General features: G+C 40.3%; 1 protein-coding gene across 3 annotated transcripts in view; it reads right to left on the minus strand.

Annotated features, from left to right (window-relative positions):
* The window catches only part of ANKLE2 (ankyrin repeat and LEM domain containing 2), a 30,045-nt gene extending 13,110 nt beyond the window's left edge, over positions 1–16,935 (minus strand). Inside the window, exons 1-7 of one of the 3 annotated variants that reach the window (XM_025212313.1) lie at positions 16,688–16,932; positions 10,932–11,420; positions 8,089–8,277; positions 6,560–6,753; positions 1,969–2,157; positions 1,513–1,635; positions 1,033–1,099 (exon numbers count right to left, since the gene is read on the minus strand). In XM_025212313.1, the coding sequence (XP_025068098.1) occupies positions 1,033–1,099; positions 1,513–1,635; positions 1,969–2,157; positions 6,560–6,753; positions 8,089–8,277; positions 10,932–11,420; positions 16,688–16,730 (1,294 nt within the window). In that variant the 5' untranslated portion in view covers positions 16,731–16,932. Of the gene's footprint in view, positions 1–1,032; positions 1,100–1,512; positions 1,636–1,968; positions 2,158–6,559; positions 6,754–8,088; positions 8,278–10,931; positions 11,423–16,687 lie in introns of those variants that run through there. The other 2 variants (XM_025212315.1, XM_025212314.1) reach the window with 2 other exon arrangements.
* Positions 16,936–17,134: the final 199 nt, after the last annotated feature.

Consider the following 17,134-nt stretch of genomic DNA (forward strand, 5'->3'; position numbering starts at 1 on the left):
GCTTTACTAGCTGCCGCATCGCATTGCAGGCTTATGTTCATCTTGTGGTCAATGATGACCCCCAAGTCTCTTTCTTCCATAGTGCTAGCCAACATAGCACTGCCGAGCCTATAAGGATGCTGCGGGTTTTTCTTCCCAAGGTGGAGAACCTTGCATTTATTGGCGTTGAACACCATCAGATTCTCGTCCGCCCACTTGCTGAGCCTGTCCAGGTCAGCCTGGATCACCTGCCTGTGCTCTGGTGTGGATGCTTTGCCCCAAAGTTTGGTGTCATCGGCGAATTTGGCCAGTCCGCTTCTGACTCCAGTGTCCACATCATTAATGAAGATGTTGAACAGTATGGGTCCAAGGACAGAGCCTTGGGGGACCCCACTGGTCACAGGACACCATAATGAGTGACTTCCATCAATTACTACCCTCTGGGTCTGACCACGGAGCCAATTTTCCAGCCAGTGGATCGTGGAGGACCCAAGGCGACAATTGGCCAGTTTCTCCAAGAGGCGATCATGGGACACCAGATCGAAGGCTTTTTGAAGTCAAGATATATGACATCAATCTCTTCTCCCTTGTCCAGGTGATAGGTCACCTGGTCGTAGAAGGAAATGAGATTGGTCAAGCAAGACCTACCCGCAACAAACCCGTGCTGGCTATCCCTTAAGATGTTGGCGTCGGCCAGTCCATTAAGGATGGCCTCTTTGATAAACTGCTTTTTGATTCAACTGCTTGTAAGCAAGGAACCTAAATTTTCTGCCTCAGATTCCCTATCAAAAATGTTATAAGGGTTACCATCTGTACTATATAAAGTACTGATAAACGTGTCACCCATTTTAAGATCTTTTTCTCTTCCTTTTCAGATTTAGAGTTCCTCCTACTGGAAGAGCACTACGTCAAAAAAACAAAAAAACAAAAAAAACCCAACAAAAAACAAAATAAGTATTCAATACTGCTGAACACAAGTATGAAAAAAGATGAAAGAAACACCAAATTCTTTTTTTTATCTAAAATTAAAAATTAAAAGCTCTGAATACAAACCTTTCAAATACTCTTTTATTTTCTCCTTCAGTTGCACGGATTTATTTTTACTTCTTTCACAAATCACCTGTTGAAAGAAATATTACTACTAGTTAGTGAAGTATAAAAATCAGTCTCTCTTATAACCTTTTTGGTAATATTCCCGTATGAGAAAGAAATCTTCTCAAACTCTTAACATGGAGCAAATCTAAGAAAGTTAGGATAGATCATTAAAATGTACCCAACAATACAAAAATACAACTAGGAGAGAGGAAATTCTAATGAGCCACAAACTAGAATCTTCCCATTGATGCTATCTGTATTATACATTTATGTGTGCTAAGAGATTAATGCACACTAATTCATAATAAAAATGCATCTAAAAAAGGTTCCAAGTTTGCCAGGGAATCTGTCTGAAACTCCAAATTAAAAAGTTTATTTAAGTAGGACTGAAAACAGTCACAGATACTCTCCCAAAGTACAACAAAAAATATAACTTACTTCTGCTGGTGTTTGATCATACTTGTTTCTTGGACTCTTTGCAATATCTGGGTGTGAAGTAAGCACGTTTACCACATCCAGATTCCCAAATTTGCAAGCAAAATGCAATGGTGTATCAAATCCCTGAAAAAGGAGACAGAAAAGTATTATTATACCTGTGCCTTATTTGAAAGTTCCCAGCTTCTCATTTACCCTTTAACACACGTGTATTTGGAAAACACAATGTGATCAAACCCATACGCTTTTCTTCCACCTTCAAAATAGGCTGTCATGATTAATCGACAAGGCTCTTTAATCATGATCAATCAACAAGGTCTTCCTAGGAAACGGATTTAATTTTTTTTTAAATCCTACACAACTTGTTCATTCTAGCTATTAGACATGAACTCACACAGACACTCATCTCTCTCTTTTATAAAAAAAAAATAAGTATTTTGGCAGACATTTATATCTCACCACTTTATCCGGGGTATTAAGATAAAGGTCAACAATATATCTGATGCGCTTCTGCAACATGACTTCATCATCATCTGGATACATAAGCAGCATAAATTCAGGATTTTCCAGAGTGTCTAACAGCAGTTGGCAGATACCAGGTTGATTCTCTTTGGCAGCAACATGCATGACATTATACCTACACCCTTCCTGAAAATAAAAATAGAGATTATAATCATTAGAAATCTAAATGGCTTGCTTCCCATTATAAATTTCAGAGGTTTGACCACAAAAATTACATAAGCCAAAACCAGTCTCATTTTTATTCCCTTTTAAATATGAAAAAGTAGCTTAAAAGCAGTAATGAAACAGTTTTAAAACTAAATATTGTAGTTTTCGTAATACCTCTAAAATGTCTGTTTCCTTATCTCTGATGGTACTCTGCCTTCAGCTCTACTAAGTATCCAGGTCAAATTTAAGTAATAAAGGGGCAAATATGCCTAAACAAGGTGCATTAAGTTATTGTCTAACATGTTGCAAGCTTTCATATTTCTATTTAACAACAGAAACATAATTTTAAACTGTTTGTTACCATAAACTCCAGGTATTTCTACAGTTTCATAAAATTAAGTCAGACAGTTTCTTAAATTGGCAGTGTTGACCTACAGGTACTGCACCTACATTCTGTATCAGTGGTTTTCAACCTTTTTAGACTCAAGGCACCCCTCAGAAAATGCCAAGTCTTAGTTTTGATTCTTTTACCAACTGCGGAAAAAATTAGAGCAATTCTTCTGTTGCAGAGAACTCAAAGTCTGTAACAGATCAGAATGTTTTTGTCATTATGGATTCCTATTTGAAATCTCTGTGTTTATTTTATGAATCATATGTAGGTGTTTACACACCTAACAAAGCTAATATGGGGTGCCAGTGTGCAGCACCCCACCACACCCTTGTGGAGAATCACTACATTTTGTCAGTTTTCTGAGGGAAGAAAGCAAGTGAGCTGTATTCCATCACATGCTACTAGAATTGCTTAACTAGTCATATTACTACTTAAAGAAGGCCGTAATTGCTTGGAGCTCCTTAATAATACATGACAGGAAAGTTAATCAGTACTGAATTACAGGAAGCTATGTAATTACATGAATTACATGTGACAAACTGCTGCTGGACTGACCCTGGTGCACCAAAGCTTCTCTTCACTGTTCTGTTGCACGTCTCAGGGAAGAGACTAGGAGGTAACTCCTTACCTCCAGCAAATCTCAGTCTTCATGACCCCTTCTTAGACCTTGCAGTTGCAGTAGAGGAAGGTTTGCCAGTTTATAGGGTGTTGACCCTTGGTTTGCAAAATATTTTATATCAGTGGTTTTCAACCTGTTTTCATTTGCGGACCCCTAAAAAATTCCAAATGCAGGTGCTGACCCCTTTGAATTGTAAGTGTAGATACTCACATACTTTTGAATGATCATAGTCAACTTTTGCAGACCCCTTAGATATAGCCTGTGGACCCCCAGGTCTACAGACCACAGGATGAAAACCACTGTTGCAGATCGATTTTCATAGGAACAAAATACCTGCAACTCTCAACCGCTGACAAGAAATCACCCTTACCACATACCATCAGTAAGGTATATAAAACAACAATAACACTTATTACATGAGACAGACAGATGATACAAGGCAAAAAAGCAACTATTGGGTGTTGAGGTCAAAATTACACAAATAAAAACAGAAAAACCCCCCTCATTCTCCTTTTCTAATCTAAAAATCACCGTCTTAAAGATGTCTTCAACTGGTTCCTTTAGTCAGCAGTCCTGCTAGCTGTAACCAGAATGTCCCAGCTTTCCCCAGCTAGAAGACTAGACAAACGCTCGCATGTCAGGGACTTCTAGACAAGATTTTTCCTCAAGAGGGATCTCTTAATCTCTCCATCCTTATTTTTCTATTCAATTGTCAGGGAGCTAGTGTATTATGCAGATGAGTTCCTTCCCCCAGATATGCATCTGTCTGACAGGTTAAGTGCTCCTCCTAATTCAAAACCATATTAAAGGAAGACATTGAAATTATTCTAAACTCTTTATTAAGTTTTCCCTTATCAAGTATTCAAGAGGATACTTGAATACTTGACCACAAAAATTCTCCACTTGAAGAGGAGACATCCCCCCAGGCACAAGACTTCCTTTCAACATGTGATCAGCCACTGTTTGAGGTTAGTGTCTCTATTCAGGTAAGGATCTCTCATGGTAGTATCTTTCATTGGAACAACTGTATAATTCGGACAACACTGGATGAGCTTTAAAGTGCAAGACATTCTTTGTCAGGTCTCTGATCACAGGAAGCCAGGCAAAGCATAGTCCATTCACATAAACACTGAAAGTCTCGTCACTTTCCAGGCTAATCCACGCGCATATGAATTCTACGATTGGTTTCCTCCTTTTCTCCTTGTTCAGTAGGTATTCATTTATACCACTGCCTCCCTGAGGTTGGGATAGTTACTGCCTGGAGATGAATATTCCTGTCACTTGATTTAGCAATCCACTCACTGCCTAGTTTAAGATACATTATAAAAATGCATTCATACTCATACCAAACACCTTGGTTCATACAAACTTAGAAATGATAAAATTAACTTATGTTAACACTAGCAGTAAAATGAGACCAAATACTACAGTAGTAAATCCAGGCTGTGCAAGTGGCTGTGTATCAGTAATGTACCCCAAAATTAATCCTGGATTTGGGTGCATCTGTGACACCCTCCCTTGAGAGTATATGCTCAAGTTTTGCACTCCTGCCCATTTGGAGCAGTTGTAAAACCAAAAACCAGGCGAGAAACAACAATTACTAATCCTGTTTCAGAAAATAAGACATCATGTTTTTTCTTTAAAACTGCCAATCTGAAGAAAAAGGGTACAAAAAAGGAATAACCATGGAGAAGCTGCACACTGTCATGTTACCTTTTCAATGACAGGAGATATTAGTCTAACAAGATGCATTTCTACAACATTTTCAGTGTTGGTATTACTGCATACTCGAACAGTTTTGCTCCTAGGCAACTGCTTTCTGTCCAAGTACATACAAATTTAAAAAAACAAACCAACAAACAAACCCTCAAAATTTAACTCTTACAGGCAAGGGCAAAAGAGTTAGGTTGTTTCTTCAAAGTAATACAAGCAGGTAAAACAGATTTCTGGTTTGATAAAGTAAAAACGTAGTGAATGGTGTACAGCTAGCTTTTTGATCTCAACAACGGAAGAACTATTAAATCTCTCTCTTGGAGAACTGGTGCAGAGCTTTGGACCTGGAAAAACTTTCATTGCTTCTGGACTTCCTTTTATTAACTGCCCACTGTTTTCATATACAGTTTATTTTAGGTAGCGTCCTGGTGTTCTCTCTGTTCATTTCACGGTATGGTTCTAATTCTATTACCTTGCTTCTTTCTTAGTGAAGATGCCCGTAGCCTAAGATATCTCTGTCATGCCCCAAGAGCACTATCAATTAAATGGATTATTTTGATGCGTGTCACACTTGCTTCTTCAACAAGAGGAATCCATCACTTGACCCTAGATCAACCAGATTACTAAATCAAAACCAGCCAGAATAGCAGAGTAGCACCAAAAATGAGAGGGCCTCAGTCTCTTTTGGTGATGCTGACATACCCACTTAACTGACTACTTACAGATCAGGCACAATACCAGCTCCAGATGGAGTAAGGCCCAAACCTGAAACCAAGGATCCTTGTACTACATTATGACACTTCCCTGTGTCATTTTAAGGCTGCAGCTTGTAAACTCTTCCTCTGTCTTGCTACTTGCTAGATTTAACAAACTATTAAAAGGCAGCAAGTGGTAATTTTATGCATGAGCAAACCTCATAGCCAACCTGGTCCTACTCTTTTTCAAGGCACATACCAATCATGCCTCTCTTGGAGAGAAAATATCCAAGAGCATTCACCATTTCTTGAAGCTCTGGATGCTTCTACACTTTGCAAGCAGGAGGAAGAACTGTTGCTGCAAGACCTAGCGCAGCACTTCAAGCAGGCTACCAAAGGAGAAACTTTCCAAAAGAAGCAAGTGTATGACAGCCAGGGTGTGAACACATGCATCACCTTTGAAGTATTTCAAAAGTGAGTCTGAAATATCCTGACTCACTTTCAGAAGCATCCTGAAAACAGCAGGAACACTTAAAAAAAGTCACCTGGAGAAAACAAGTATTATTTAGAAGCACTTCAGAATGAGGTGCTTCCTGTTATGTGTTCATGCTCTACAAAGTATTATAGGAAGGGGCTCAGTACTCCAGTATCCCACAATTCTCTGTGCTAGGTTGCCCGCAGAGACTACGTAAACATGGTACTTGTTAACAGAACAAGGTCTATTTCAAATTAAAGCAGAAGCAGCCAATTACAGCTAACTGCAAGTACTGGCTTCAGTTCCAAATACAGTGCAATTAAGTGAATGAGTTTCAGCATCAACTACCACAGGGCTAGAGACCGAAGATCTTGGTTTTGTCAATGGTATTTTTGAAGAATACTTTATTTTGAAGTTTGAGAAGGAAGAAGGGGGAATAAGAGGGTTATTCCAATTCTACTTTGATAAAGGATGGAGATTCTTTTTACCTGCACAACAGTTGGGTTGTCCCCAGATCCAATCAGATAGCGTGGATTACTCCAGATGAGTTCTGAAAAGGCAGCTACATCTCCTTTCTCAACAGCTTTCCGAAGTTTGGCAGTAAGGTCCTGTGTACGGGGACTTTTATAACTGTTAGCTCTTTCTTTATTAGCCGTTTCCATCTCAGGTGAACATAAGCTTTCTATCAAAACAGAAGTTTAAAAGTGTTCTTAAACAACTCTCTCCTATGACTCATGCTTTCTGCTACTGAAATATGCTTTTAATTTTTTGGAAAAAGGTCTGTAGTTTTAATACAGGGGATCAGAAAATACAGAGAGGAACAAAGAAAAGACATTCATGAATACTAGAATGTTTTAACTGGGTAACAAATAAAACTTATTTTGTTACGTGGTAGCATATGCACAACTTGACAGGATTGATATAATTTATAATATCAGTAGTGTTTCCATCCAGAAAAGTTGTAGAGTTTATACAGAAAGTTTAAAATGTGTTGAACTTGCCAAAACTCTATCAGGCAATTAGGAAATCATAAGTGATGCTGAAATTTTATAATTTTATTCCTGAACCACTTGGGAAGCTTAAAAGTTCTACAAGCTGGTTACATACAGTGACCATTTTAGTGTCTTGCTAATTAAATGTACATCCTTTGGAAAAAAAAAGTTAAACCCTCCCACACCTTTTCAGATAACAAGCAAATCCAAGCTATTTCCAACACTTTAACTTTAGAAAACCTGCACACAGTAAATTGGTTTGAACTGTGCATGAAACTCAGGACATCTGAACTTAACTCTGACAAACACAACCAATCCCCCTTTATAATAATATGAGCTGAGAACAACTAAAAATAGCCAGTGCTTAAAAAAAAAAATGCTATCCTTTTTTCTTCCTTGTCTTCATTTAAAAAGCAGTTGTTTTTCAATAGGTCCTCCAACTCCAGTCTGTTCCTCTCTCTTTCTTATATAGAGTACAAGGGTGGTACAAGTTGTCAAGATGGCAAAAACCCCCAAACACTTTAAAAATAAAGTCATTTTTGTTTCTTTGACCCTCTGTTTTTTTCCATCGCTATAATCATCATCATCATAAATGAATAAAAACAATTATTGCCATACAACAGACCTACAGAATTATCCCTTCTCAAGATGATAGAATACCATTTTAACAATGTAGGAATAGAAATACAGGTTCTTTGGCCTATTTCTAGCTTCAACTGATGTTACGAAACATGGTTAAATATGGGCTATCATTTTTCCATAGAAAGAGAAAACAATCCAACCTGGACTGAAATAATCTCCGATTATGTATTTAGAACTCCCATTTTGCTTACCTTAAAGAACAGAGCTCTAAAATAATTTTAGTTTGTTAAGAACCTAAAGGAATCTGAATTTCTGAAGGCTCCACCAGCTAACATTGAATCAGTTGCAAAATTCTGCAATTACTTTAGAAATTCCCTTTTCTCCACCCGTACATGTAAGACTATATATGTATTTAGCCTATAGAGATGTATGCCTTCACTTACCTTTGTTAAACAACGGTCCTATTTTCACCGGGGATAAAGAGGACTTGCTTGGAGATGGAAAGTAATCACATATTCCTTTAGCAAATTTCTCTGCATCTTCTCTATTTGAAAAAGCTTTAAATCGGGAGCCTTTAATCATTTTAACAGCTTGCAGAGCTTCTTTTTTATCTTCATAAATGTGCACTCTCTCTGGAACAGGAAGTGGAACCAAAATTAAGTCCCCATAATCGGAAACTTCCATGTCTAATTTGCTCACAGGAAAGGATTAGAGTTCTCATATTAGCTTTTTTTTTTGATGGTTCTCAGATTGTGTTTGCCTACCAAAATACATACTTGAAGGAACCTGTAGAGGATACAGTCACTGTAGCTATAAACAGCCTTTTTAAATTTTACCTCTGATAAACCAGGTAGGCTGTCTTTTGCCAACTCCAACCAGCAGCAGTTGAGATGCAGTACAGTATCTGAACTTCACACAATCTAGTACTTAACAAAAATGCTAAACAGTTCATGAATGTTACAGAAAGATCTACTATGAAAGGAAGCCACAATCATAACTTGAAGACTTCCCAAAACAACCTTAGACAACACCCAAAGTCTTTATCATAATCAAGCTACTGCGTTCAATGCTAGATTTCTCAAGAAAGCCCTATTCTTTCAGAGCAAAAATAAATACTGTTGTTGCAGAGACACGCCAGAGAGTATTCAAAATTGTAATCTTGTAACTATTATCTTACTGCATCTTTAATCAAAAGAATAATAAAGTATTAACTGATCCAGGTCTTTAGATATCCACAGGATAAGAGGAAATGCAAAGAACTCAGTAATAAAGATTAACAATGTCCTCCATTCAAACTCACACAAATAAGTTCTGACTAATGGCTTTTTCCTAGGGTAGAATAAAAGTCAAGAGAGACAATAATGGGAAAGCATAGTTCCTTTACCTGAGCTACAGTAGGTAGAGAGCTTCACGCCCATTATCTATTACGGTAATACAAACGGCATGATTTATAACCTGGATTTGGCATACAAGTGGAGTTTTCCCTTTCACTTCCAGAAAAGGGCTAACATTATCAAGGCCTGAGGTGCAAAATTTCTAAAGTAATGAAGAATTACTGTTCATATTTGGAATTCATAGAAAAAAAATATTATTTGGAGATTTGGAAGTATTTAGCAATGAAAATAAATGATGTCCAATTTAAGAAGACACATGAAGAAACCAGAAGAGAACTTGGGAGGATTCCTGTTCCCACATCCAAGGAGACTATACAGGTTTCCTTCGCTTTACGTTGTAAATGCGTTCCTAGAAAGTGGCGCATAATTCAAATTTGCATAAAGGGAACCCACTTTACAACGTAACAAACAAGGATACATTCCAAGACCTCGATTGTACTGATCCCTCAGACCCATTTCTACAAGACAATTTTGGTACTCACCACCAGCAGACAGTACACACAAGCACAGGACACTATCATAACAGGGACAGCAACTACAGAAATGTGTCGCAGACAATGAGCAAGGAGCACAGATCCACACAGGAGACTATATTATGGTGTGCATCAGTCCCACAATGCACCAGACAAAGCAGCTGACTGCAGGCTTCCACCACACTGATCGTATAAGAGCGAATTTACTTTGCATATAAATGAATTTTTGGTATAAAAAGGGTCATCGCATAAGAGTGAATTCGTGCATACAGAACTCTTACAAAGCGAGGGAAACCTGTATAAGATGGGTTAGGATTACATTAATCACTGTTGTAAAGCATCACAGTTACAATGCATTATGATTTACCTTTGCTACTTGGATCTGAAGATATAAGACAAGACTTGGAAAGTCTCAGATTGGACAGTAAGTCTTTCTAAGAACAGACCATTTTATACCTATTACATTAAACCAATGCCTTTGCTAGTGTTGAAATAACATGATCTATTCCTTATTGTGGACTTTGGCTGAGAGAGGAAGTAAGAAAGGGGATGAAGACGTTCAACAGTCCTATAGCAACTCTGGTCAGTCAGTTCAGAGAAAATTTACTCTAATCTCCAATGAACTGGATGCTCTAGATCAATAGTGTTGAAACTTTTCAGTCTGTGGACCACTTGTTAAGGTATTTTCTTACAGGCCTATTTCCCCATTAACTAATCAGTTATCACTGAACCGTCTTTTAAAAAACCATCAGGAAGGGCTCCCTGGATGACCAGTTTGGAAGCAAAGCTCTGCATATTCAAGTACTGAGAAACTTGTCAAAAAGCTGATAAAAACCAAACCAACCAACTAAAGAAAGTGAAATTTATGTTCAAAAGATCCCACTTGCTGTTGTCCAAATACAAACACAGCCAAAGATAAGTTATACTATTCTAGGACTGACAGAGTTCATTTTTAATTTATTATTTTAAGGTATTTGCTCATACTCTTAATTCTCTTTTGAAAAATGTTTTCCTAATGTTGAAACTTTGGTACATCTTATCACTAACGTTCACAAATACTTGCATCCAAGTTGCCCCATCTTACAAAAACAAAAAGAAAGTGCTAGCTAGAAAACCCTATCTAGTAGCCCTATCTACCTAATAAAATGGCAGCAGCACCCTCAAACTTGATGAGCTTTGGGTGGGCAGCATCCTTAACTCAAAGCAGTGTAATTGCATCAGTGTAGCACTGCAGATAGACTAACTGGAACAACACTTGCAAAGCTGTTTACCCAAACCAAAGTAGCATGCAGACATGTGGAACAGTGCAGCATGTTCAAGAACACCAGTGGCTCTCAGTAAATGTAATGTATCACAGGTATACACTAACCTCTGACCTCAAAACATAGTTAAACATACATAAACGTAAAGGCAAATTACCATTTCTTGCCAATATGTCGTCGTAAACCGGGCATACGCCGTAGTACAGAGGAGGATCTTTAGATGGTGTTTGAGCACTTATTTGAGAGTCACTGCGTGCTACTCCACAGCTAGATGTTGAACAGGTCTCATGCATAACAGCTTCCTCTTCTGGAGGGTTCAGACCCACACTGTACCCAAAGTCACCCTCTTCAGAAAAATTAGCATGACTGTTGTGGTTCTCTGATGTAGATTTCAAACCCCTTTGTGTTTCTGATTGGCTGCTATTTGATGCAGGGTTTCCAGAGGCTTCATCTAAAAGAGCAGATGCATTAACCTCCAGCCCTCCTTGCTGTTCCAACAAAGACTGAGCCAATTTTTTTTCAAAAATAAACCTTGTGGTTGAGGTAATGGGCCCACACTTCAGTCCAGCTTTCACAATTTCTTCTCTGAGCTCATCGCAGGTTAGCTGCTTCAGTCGGGACAATATAGCTTCCATTGTTATTTCACCTGTGGGGAAAAATGCAAAGTGAGGTCAACTGTAGCGGCGTACACCCCTCTTTCTGATATCTGAACCGCCTTACTAAACCCAAGGGGAAAGGAGACAAGTTTTTTTTGTATAAGTGCTATCTGGGGGGAAAGTAGCAGGTAAGATCTGTTCTAGTTATCCCATCAAAAAATGTTTATTTTAGAAGCTAGTAGTTATATAGCCCCATACCAATGGTTCTCCAATTTTTTTTTCCGCAAACCACTTGAAAATTGCTGAGGGTCTTGGCAGACCACTTAATAAACTTTTTTTTGTTCTACAAACTCATATATTAATATCAGTAGTCTTACCTTTCTAATGCAATGGATGTGCCTGCTTTTTTGAGCAAAGTTCTGGGAAGTTGGGTGTAATGCTTGTCAGGTTTAGGCTTAGGTCACCTTTTTGCGGACCACCTGAATGGAGCTCACGGACCATAGCTTGACAACCTCTACCCTATACTTTTTGTTTGTTTTTTAAGTTTGAAACCTTTGGAGTGAAAGTCAATTAGAAACCACATGTCAAATCTTAGGGGTTTCTCTGATCTCATATTTGTTTCCTGTCTCTCATGGCAGGAACTGCTGACAGTGCTCTAATGGGAGAGAAGAATTGTATTCAAACACTGAGGCAGGCTGCCTGGCATGAAGGAGACTCTAATATGAGACTGTCTATGAATAAAAGCATCGAGTCTTTTGACTATTCCATAGACTTTGAGCAGGTCTTAAGGACACACGCAAGGGGAAGTTGTACCTAACAATCACAAGGCCCCTCCCTAGCTGTGATTTACTAGCAACAGCAACAGAATAGTTTCTCCCCCCCCCCCAATCACTCCCAGACACTAGGGAGCAGGAAGTGTTTGCTGGTGCATAGAGGAGATCCCTCCCCAACAAAGGTCCAATAAGGGAGGTACTAACACAAACGGTTCTTCCCCTCACCCTGATTACATGGCAAAGCGCTAAAATGACTGGCCTATGGCCTGATTTTCTTCTTCAAAATCAAAGCTGGGGGCACTGGAAGAGGGATTTTCTTACTACCAACATCAGCTCTTCTGTATAGCGTTATCTTCCACATGTCTCTGCATCCAGCCAGGAAACAGAGATTACAAAAATCAAATCCACACAAAACACCACGTTTCTTGCCATGAAAATCCTATACGGGATCTTACACTGAAGAAAACAATTAAAGCTAAAATGCGTGATTAGGAATTACACCCTGGGGTGCTTTGAGATCTTTTCCGAGGGGGCCACAGGGCACCACAAAATGGTGCCACAAAATGGCACCATTAGGTTAACAAACATAATTCACATGATAAAACCAAAGATTTCTAATAGAAATACACAGGTGTGGTCTGTCTGAGTTCTTTGCAAGCGAAAGACTACTCTCTTATTTTTTTCTGTAGTCAAAAAGAGTGAAAACTAAGAAATGACATTTTCCAAGGAGTTCTTCAAACATATCCACCAGGGGTGCCTCAAGTCTGAAAAGGTTGAGAACCACTAGTCTGGGTTTATGACTTTTTTGAGTATTAACAACTGTAACAGTCAGCACGAATTAAACCCACCATTTTGCCAAAGGACAAGGCTGTCTCGGAAAACAGGCTTGTTTTGGGGCCACCAATACTGAATATCTGTATCCAGATAATGTAATAAGATTGGAGTCTCCTACGTGTTAAAGTCCTTCAGTCAACTGAAGGACTTCAGTCAGTCAACACCGCGACACCATGGACGCAGGTGTCGCGGTGGATGTAGTCTTTCTGGACTTCAGCAAGGCCTTTGACACCGTCTCTCACCCCATCCTAATTAATAAACTAGGCGACTGTGGCATAGATGCCTACACAGTCAGATGGATTGCAGATTGGCTGAAGGGTCGCACTCAGAGGGTGGTGGTGGATGGATCATACTCGACTTGGGGGGAGGTGGGTAGTGGAGTCCCCCAGGGCTCGGTCCTGGGGCCTGTGCTGTTCAATTTCTTCATCAGCGATCTTGATGCTGGGGTGGAAAGCAACCTGTTTAAATTCGCTGATGACACCAAAATTTGGGGGGAGGTGAGCACGCTAGCAGGGAGAGAGAGATTGCAGAAGGATCTGGATAGGTTACAGGGGTGGGCAGACAGGAACAGGATGTGTTTCAATACGGACAAGTGCAGGGTGCTGCACTTGGGTAGTAGGAACCAGCAGCACACTTATACGATGGGGAACTCCCTACTTGAGAGCACGGAGGCGGAAAGGGATCTTGGTGTCATTATTGACTCCAAGATGAACATGGGCCGACAATGCGAGGTCATGGTTGGCAGGGCTAACCGGACCTTGTCGTGCATCCACAGGTGCATCTCGAGTAGAGCCAGGGAGGTGATCCTCCCCCTCTATGCGACGCTGGTCAGGCCACAGCTGGAGTATTGTGTCCAGTTCTGTGCGCCCCATTTCAGGAGGGATGTGGACAACATGGAGAGGGTCCAGAGGAGGGCCACCCGCATGATCCGGGGACAACAGGGCAGACCCTACAGTGAGAGACTGCAGGACCTGAACCTATTCAGCCTCCACAAGAGAAGGCTGAGGGGGGACCTGGTGACCGTCTATAAACTCACTAGGGGGAACCAGAAGGGTTTGGGGGAGACGCTGTTTCCCCTAGCCCCCGCTGGCATAACAAGGAGTAATGGGCACAAGTTGAGGGAGAGGAGGTACAGATTGGACATCCGAAAAAACTACTTCACAGTTAGGGCGGCTAGGAGCTGGAACCAACTTCCAAGGGAGGTGGTGCTGGCCCCTACCCTGGGGGTCTTTAAGAAGAGGCTGGATGCCTACCTGGCTGGACTCATTTGAGTCCCGTTTTTGTTTTTAGGGTTTTTTGTTGTTCTCCCGCCCTGGCGGGGAGTCGGGCTAGAAGATCTATTAGGTCCCTTCCGACCCTAAAACTATGAAACTATGAAACTATTTTGCTTGCATGTACAAGGCTAGAAGCCTTTTTACTTAAATTCCATACTCTTAGGTTAAGAACTACAAAACTAACAAATCAAGGAGCTTCTCATTTTTCCCATTATTACCAGGCATTTAATAAAGTGCAGTTATGTTTATTTTAAATTCACCCACCCAAAGATTCCAACTTCAGAAATTCAAAGGCGATATATTTTTAGGATACATGCAGCAGTTTATTCCTGTAAATACAGGAATTTGTATTTGGAAGTCAGCCAAAATGTTTAGCTAAAGACTTTCTAACTGTTATAAAAACTCTGCACTAACCTCCTGAATTAAAAAAAACACTGCATTTTCTTAAGCAGTATAAAAACGTATAAAAAAAACATTTCTTAAAAAAATGTCTGCTTAAGTTTGTGCATTAATATAGCATCTATCAACAACCTCAGAATAATTTACAAATGTTAACAGATTTAAGTTAACTCAGGATCTCTGAGATGAGGGTATTTTATTTCAATTTCAAAAACAGGAACTTGGGGGGGTGGGGGGGGAGGTTGTTGGTTGGTAATCAGGACCTCCTTTTAGGGCCCTAAGCCTCTTTACGTTCCCTGGACTTCGGTTGGATTCTCAACATCACATGTTAAATGACTCAGCCACAGTCACACAGGAAGTCTCCAGCACAGCTGATAATAAAACCCAGATCTCCAGGTTCGGAGGAATAATTCAGGGATCTAAACTTTAGCATCCTGGGAGATCCCTCCCTGTCTAACGCTCCTATCCCAACAATTCTTCCTCTCCAAAATTCTCTCACAGGCTGAATAAAAAAAACAAACAGTTGCAATAATTCGTTATGATGCAAATTGGAGACACGTTAAAACCTGCTAAAGAATTCACATCCATTGAGTTAAGCTCTCTCAACTATGCAAGTTAAAAACAATCAGCGGGACATCAAATTTAGAGCTGATCAAATCTAAAAGCAAGCAAAGTTTATTATGGAAATTTTACAGTTTAAGGGATAATTAAGACAATAATACTGCCGAGGGAAATGCATTAGTATTAATGCATCAAAAATGAGCTCAGTTCATTAGAGCACTCAATTTTTAAACTTCAGAACCAGTAAAACACTTCTGAAGTCATCATAAGGCCACCAGCTCCCATGAAAGCAAAAATTAATCAATGCATAGAGAAGAAAAAAAAAAGGCCCGTGTTCTCTCTAGGCTGGTAGTTAAGCAAGACAAAATGTACATCTAATAAAAGCACAGGACAGTTGAAGAATCATTGCCCAGGCAGAACTTAAAATCCTTTTATACAGAAGACATTTTCTCTTCCTAAAATATGCAACAAGAAGAGAATGCATTCAGGTGTATATTACAGCCACTGTGTCACTGATGACTGGTGCAGTAACTGTAAATGAACAAACATGGTAAATCAGTATTACTTTCCAGGTCAACTCCTAGCATGAAAAATTCTTGACATATGGCTTGCTATGGGTAAAGAAACACTTTAATCATTCTATATAAAAGATTTCTCAGTTTCAAAGCTTTCATATTTATAGCTTTCCCCAAGTCATTGCCATTGCCATTGTGTTAACAGAAATATCTGCTTTTTCAAACAACTGTTCTTAGCAAATCTCAGCACTGTGCGCTAAACGCTGTAGCTGACAATTTGAGTACATTTTATTGTAAGAGGTCATTTTCAAGTGATGACATATTGTTCCAATAGGATTTTTAAAACATGATGTGTCATATCATCAAGCTTTCAATGGTATATTCTGGGGTTGCTATACTCAGTTATTTGCTATCAATTCAGTGATGACATTGATACACACAGTGAGGAACAAAATATAATTCCCTCAAATACAGAATGCATGAGTTAAACCATAGGCAGACAAGGTTCCTTGGGTTAAATCATGAAACTTGCAAGCTCGGGAGGGAGCAGAGACCTTTAACAACCTGATGCATTGGAGGGGAATACCCGCCCTCACCTCATTTGGTTTTTAAGTAGGCTGACCGTATGTCGGGGTTTGCAGTCCCAAATTTTGAAGGCTAGTCTAGCCAATTGGTGAAAATTAAGACAAGCACCCCAGAATGACAGGGCACAGCAGGAAAGCAGAGTGGCAGGGGGCTCCAGCTCCCGGCTAGACTGCAGCCTTGCCCCAGCCCGCCTGTCTGCCTGCAAGCAGCACTGCTCACCAGGGGCAGGAGGGGAGAGGGAGGGGGCAGTATCCCAGGTTCCCTTATGGTTCCCTTATTATTAAGCATCACCTTATAAAAACTGTTACGAGTTTAAAACATGAAGCCACGCTGCATGCAAGTATCGCATTTGTAACTGACAATGCAAAAGTCTGACCTGCAAAATGTGATTCAACCCTTCGGTATGAACAACCGCACATATTTTATTTTCTTTGCAGCTGCTTATGGCCAAAAACGAGGAGAAGACACAAGAGGCATGTTTCCCCCCGGTTGCATCAGTCCGAAACCCGCAGGAGCAAATAATCCACGCGAGCAAAGATCAATCACACGGAGGTAATGGCAGCCTAAACCAGCCCTCAGCTCCTGAGCATCCCTGCCTCTGTTTATCGCCCTTCCCATCTCATTTCGCAGCCTGAGCACGGCTCCACAGAAGCGCCCCCCACCCCCGGGAGTGCTGAACACGAAGCTGGGCAGGTTTCTCTGCGCGCCCCAGTGAAGCAGGGGCGGGGGGCAGCCCTGAGAGACAGCCCTGCCTGCCCCACAGCAGCGCCCAGGCCGGGGAGCGCGAGACGCGACAGGGGCAGCCCCAGGCAGGACCGCGGGA

The sequence above is a fragment of the Alligator sinensis genome, unplaced genomic scaffold (assembly GCF_000455745.1).
Source record: "Alligator sinensis unplaced genomic scaffold, ASM45574v1 scaffold748_1, whole genome shotgun sequence".
In the NCBI taxonomy this organism is placed as follows: Eukaryota; Metazoa; Chordata; order Crocodylia; family Alligatoridae; genus Alligator; species Alligator sinensis.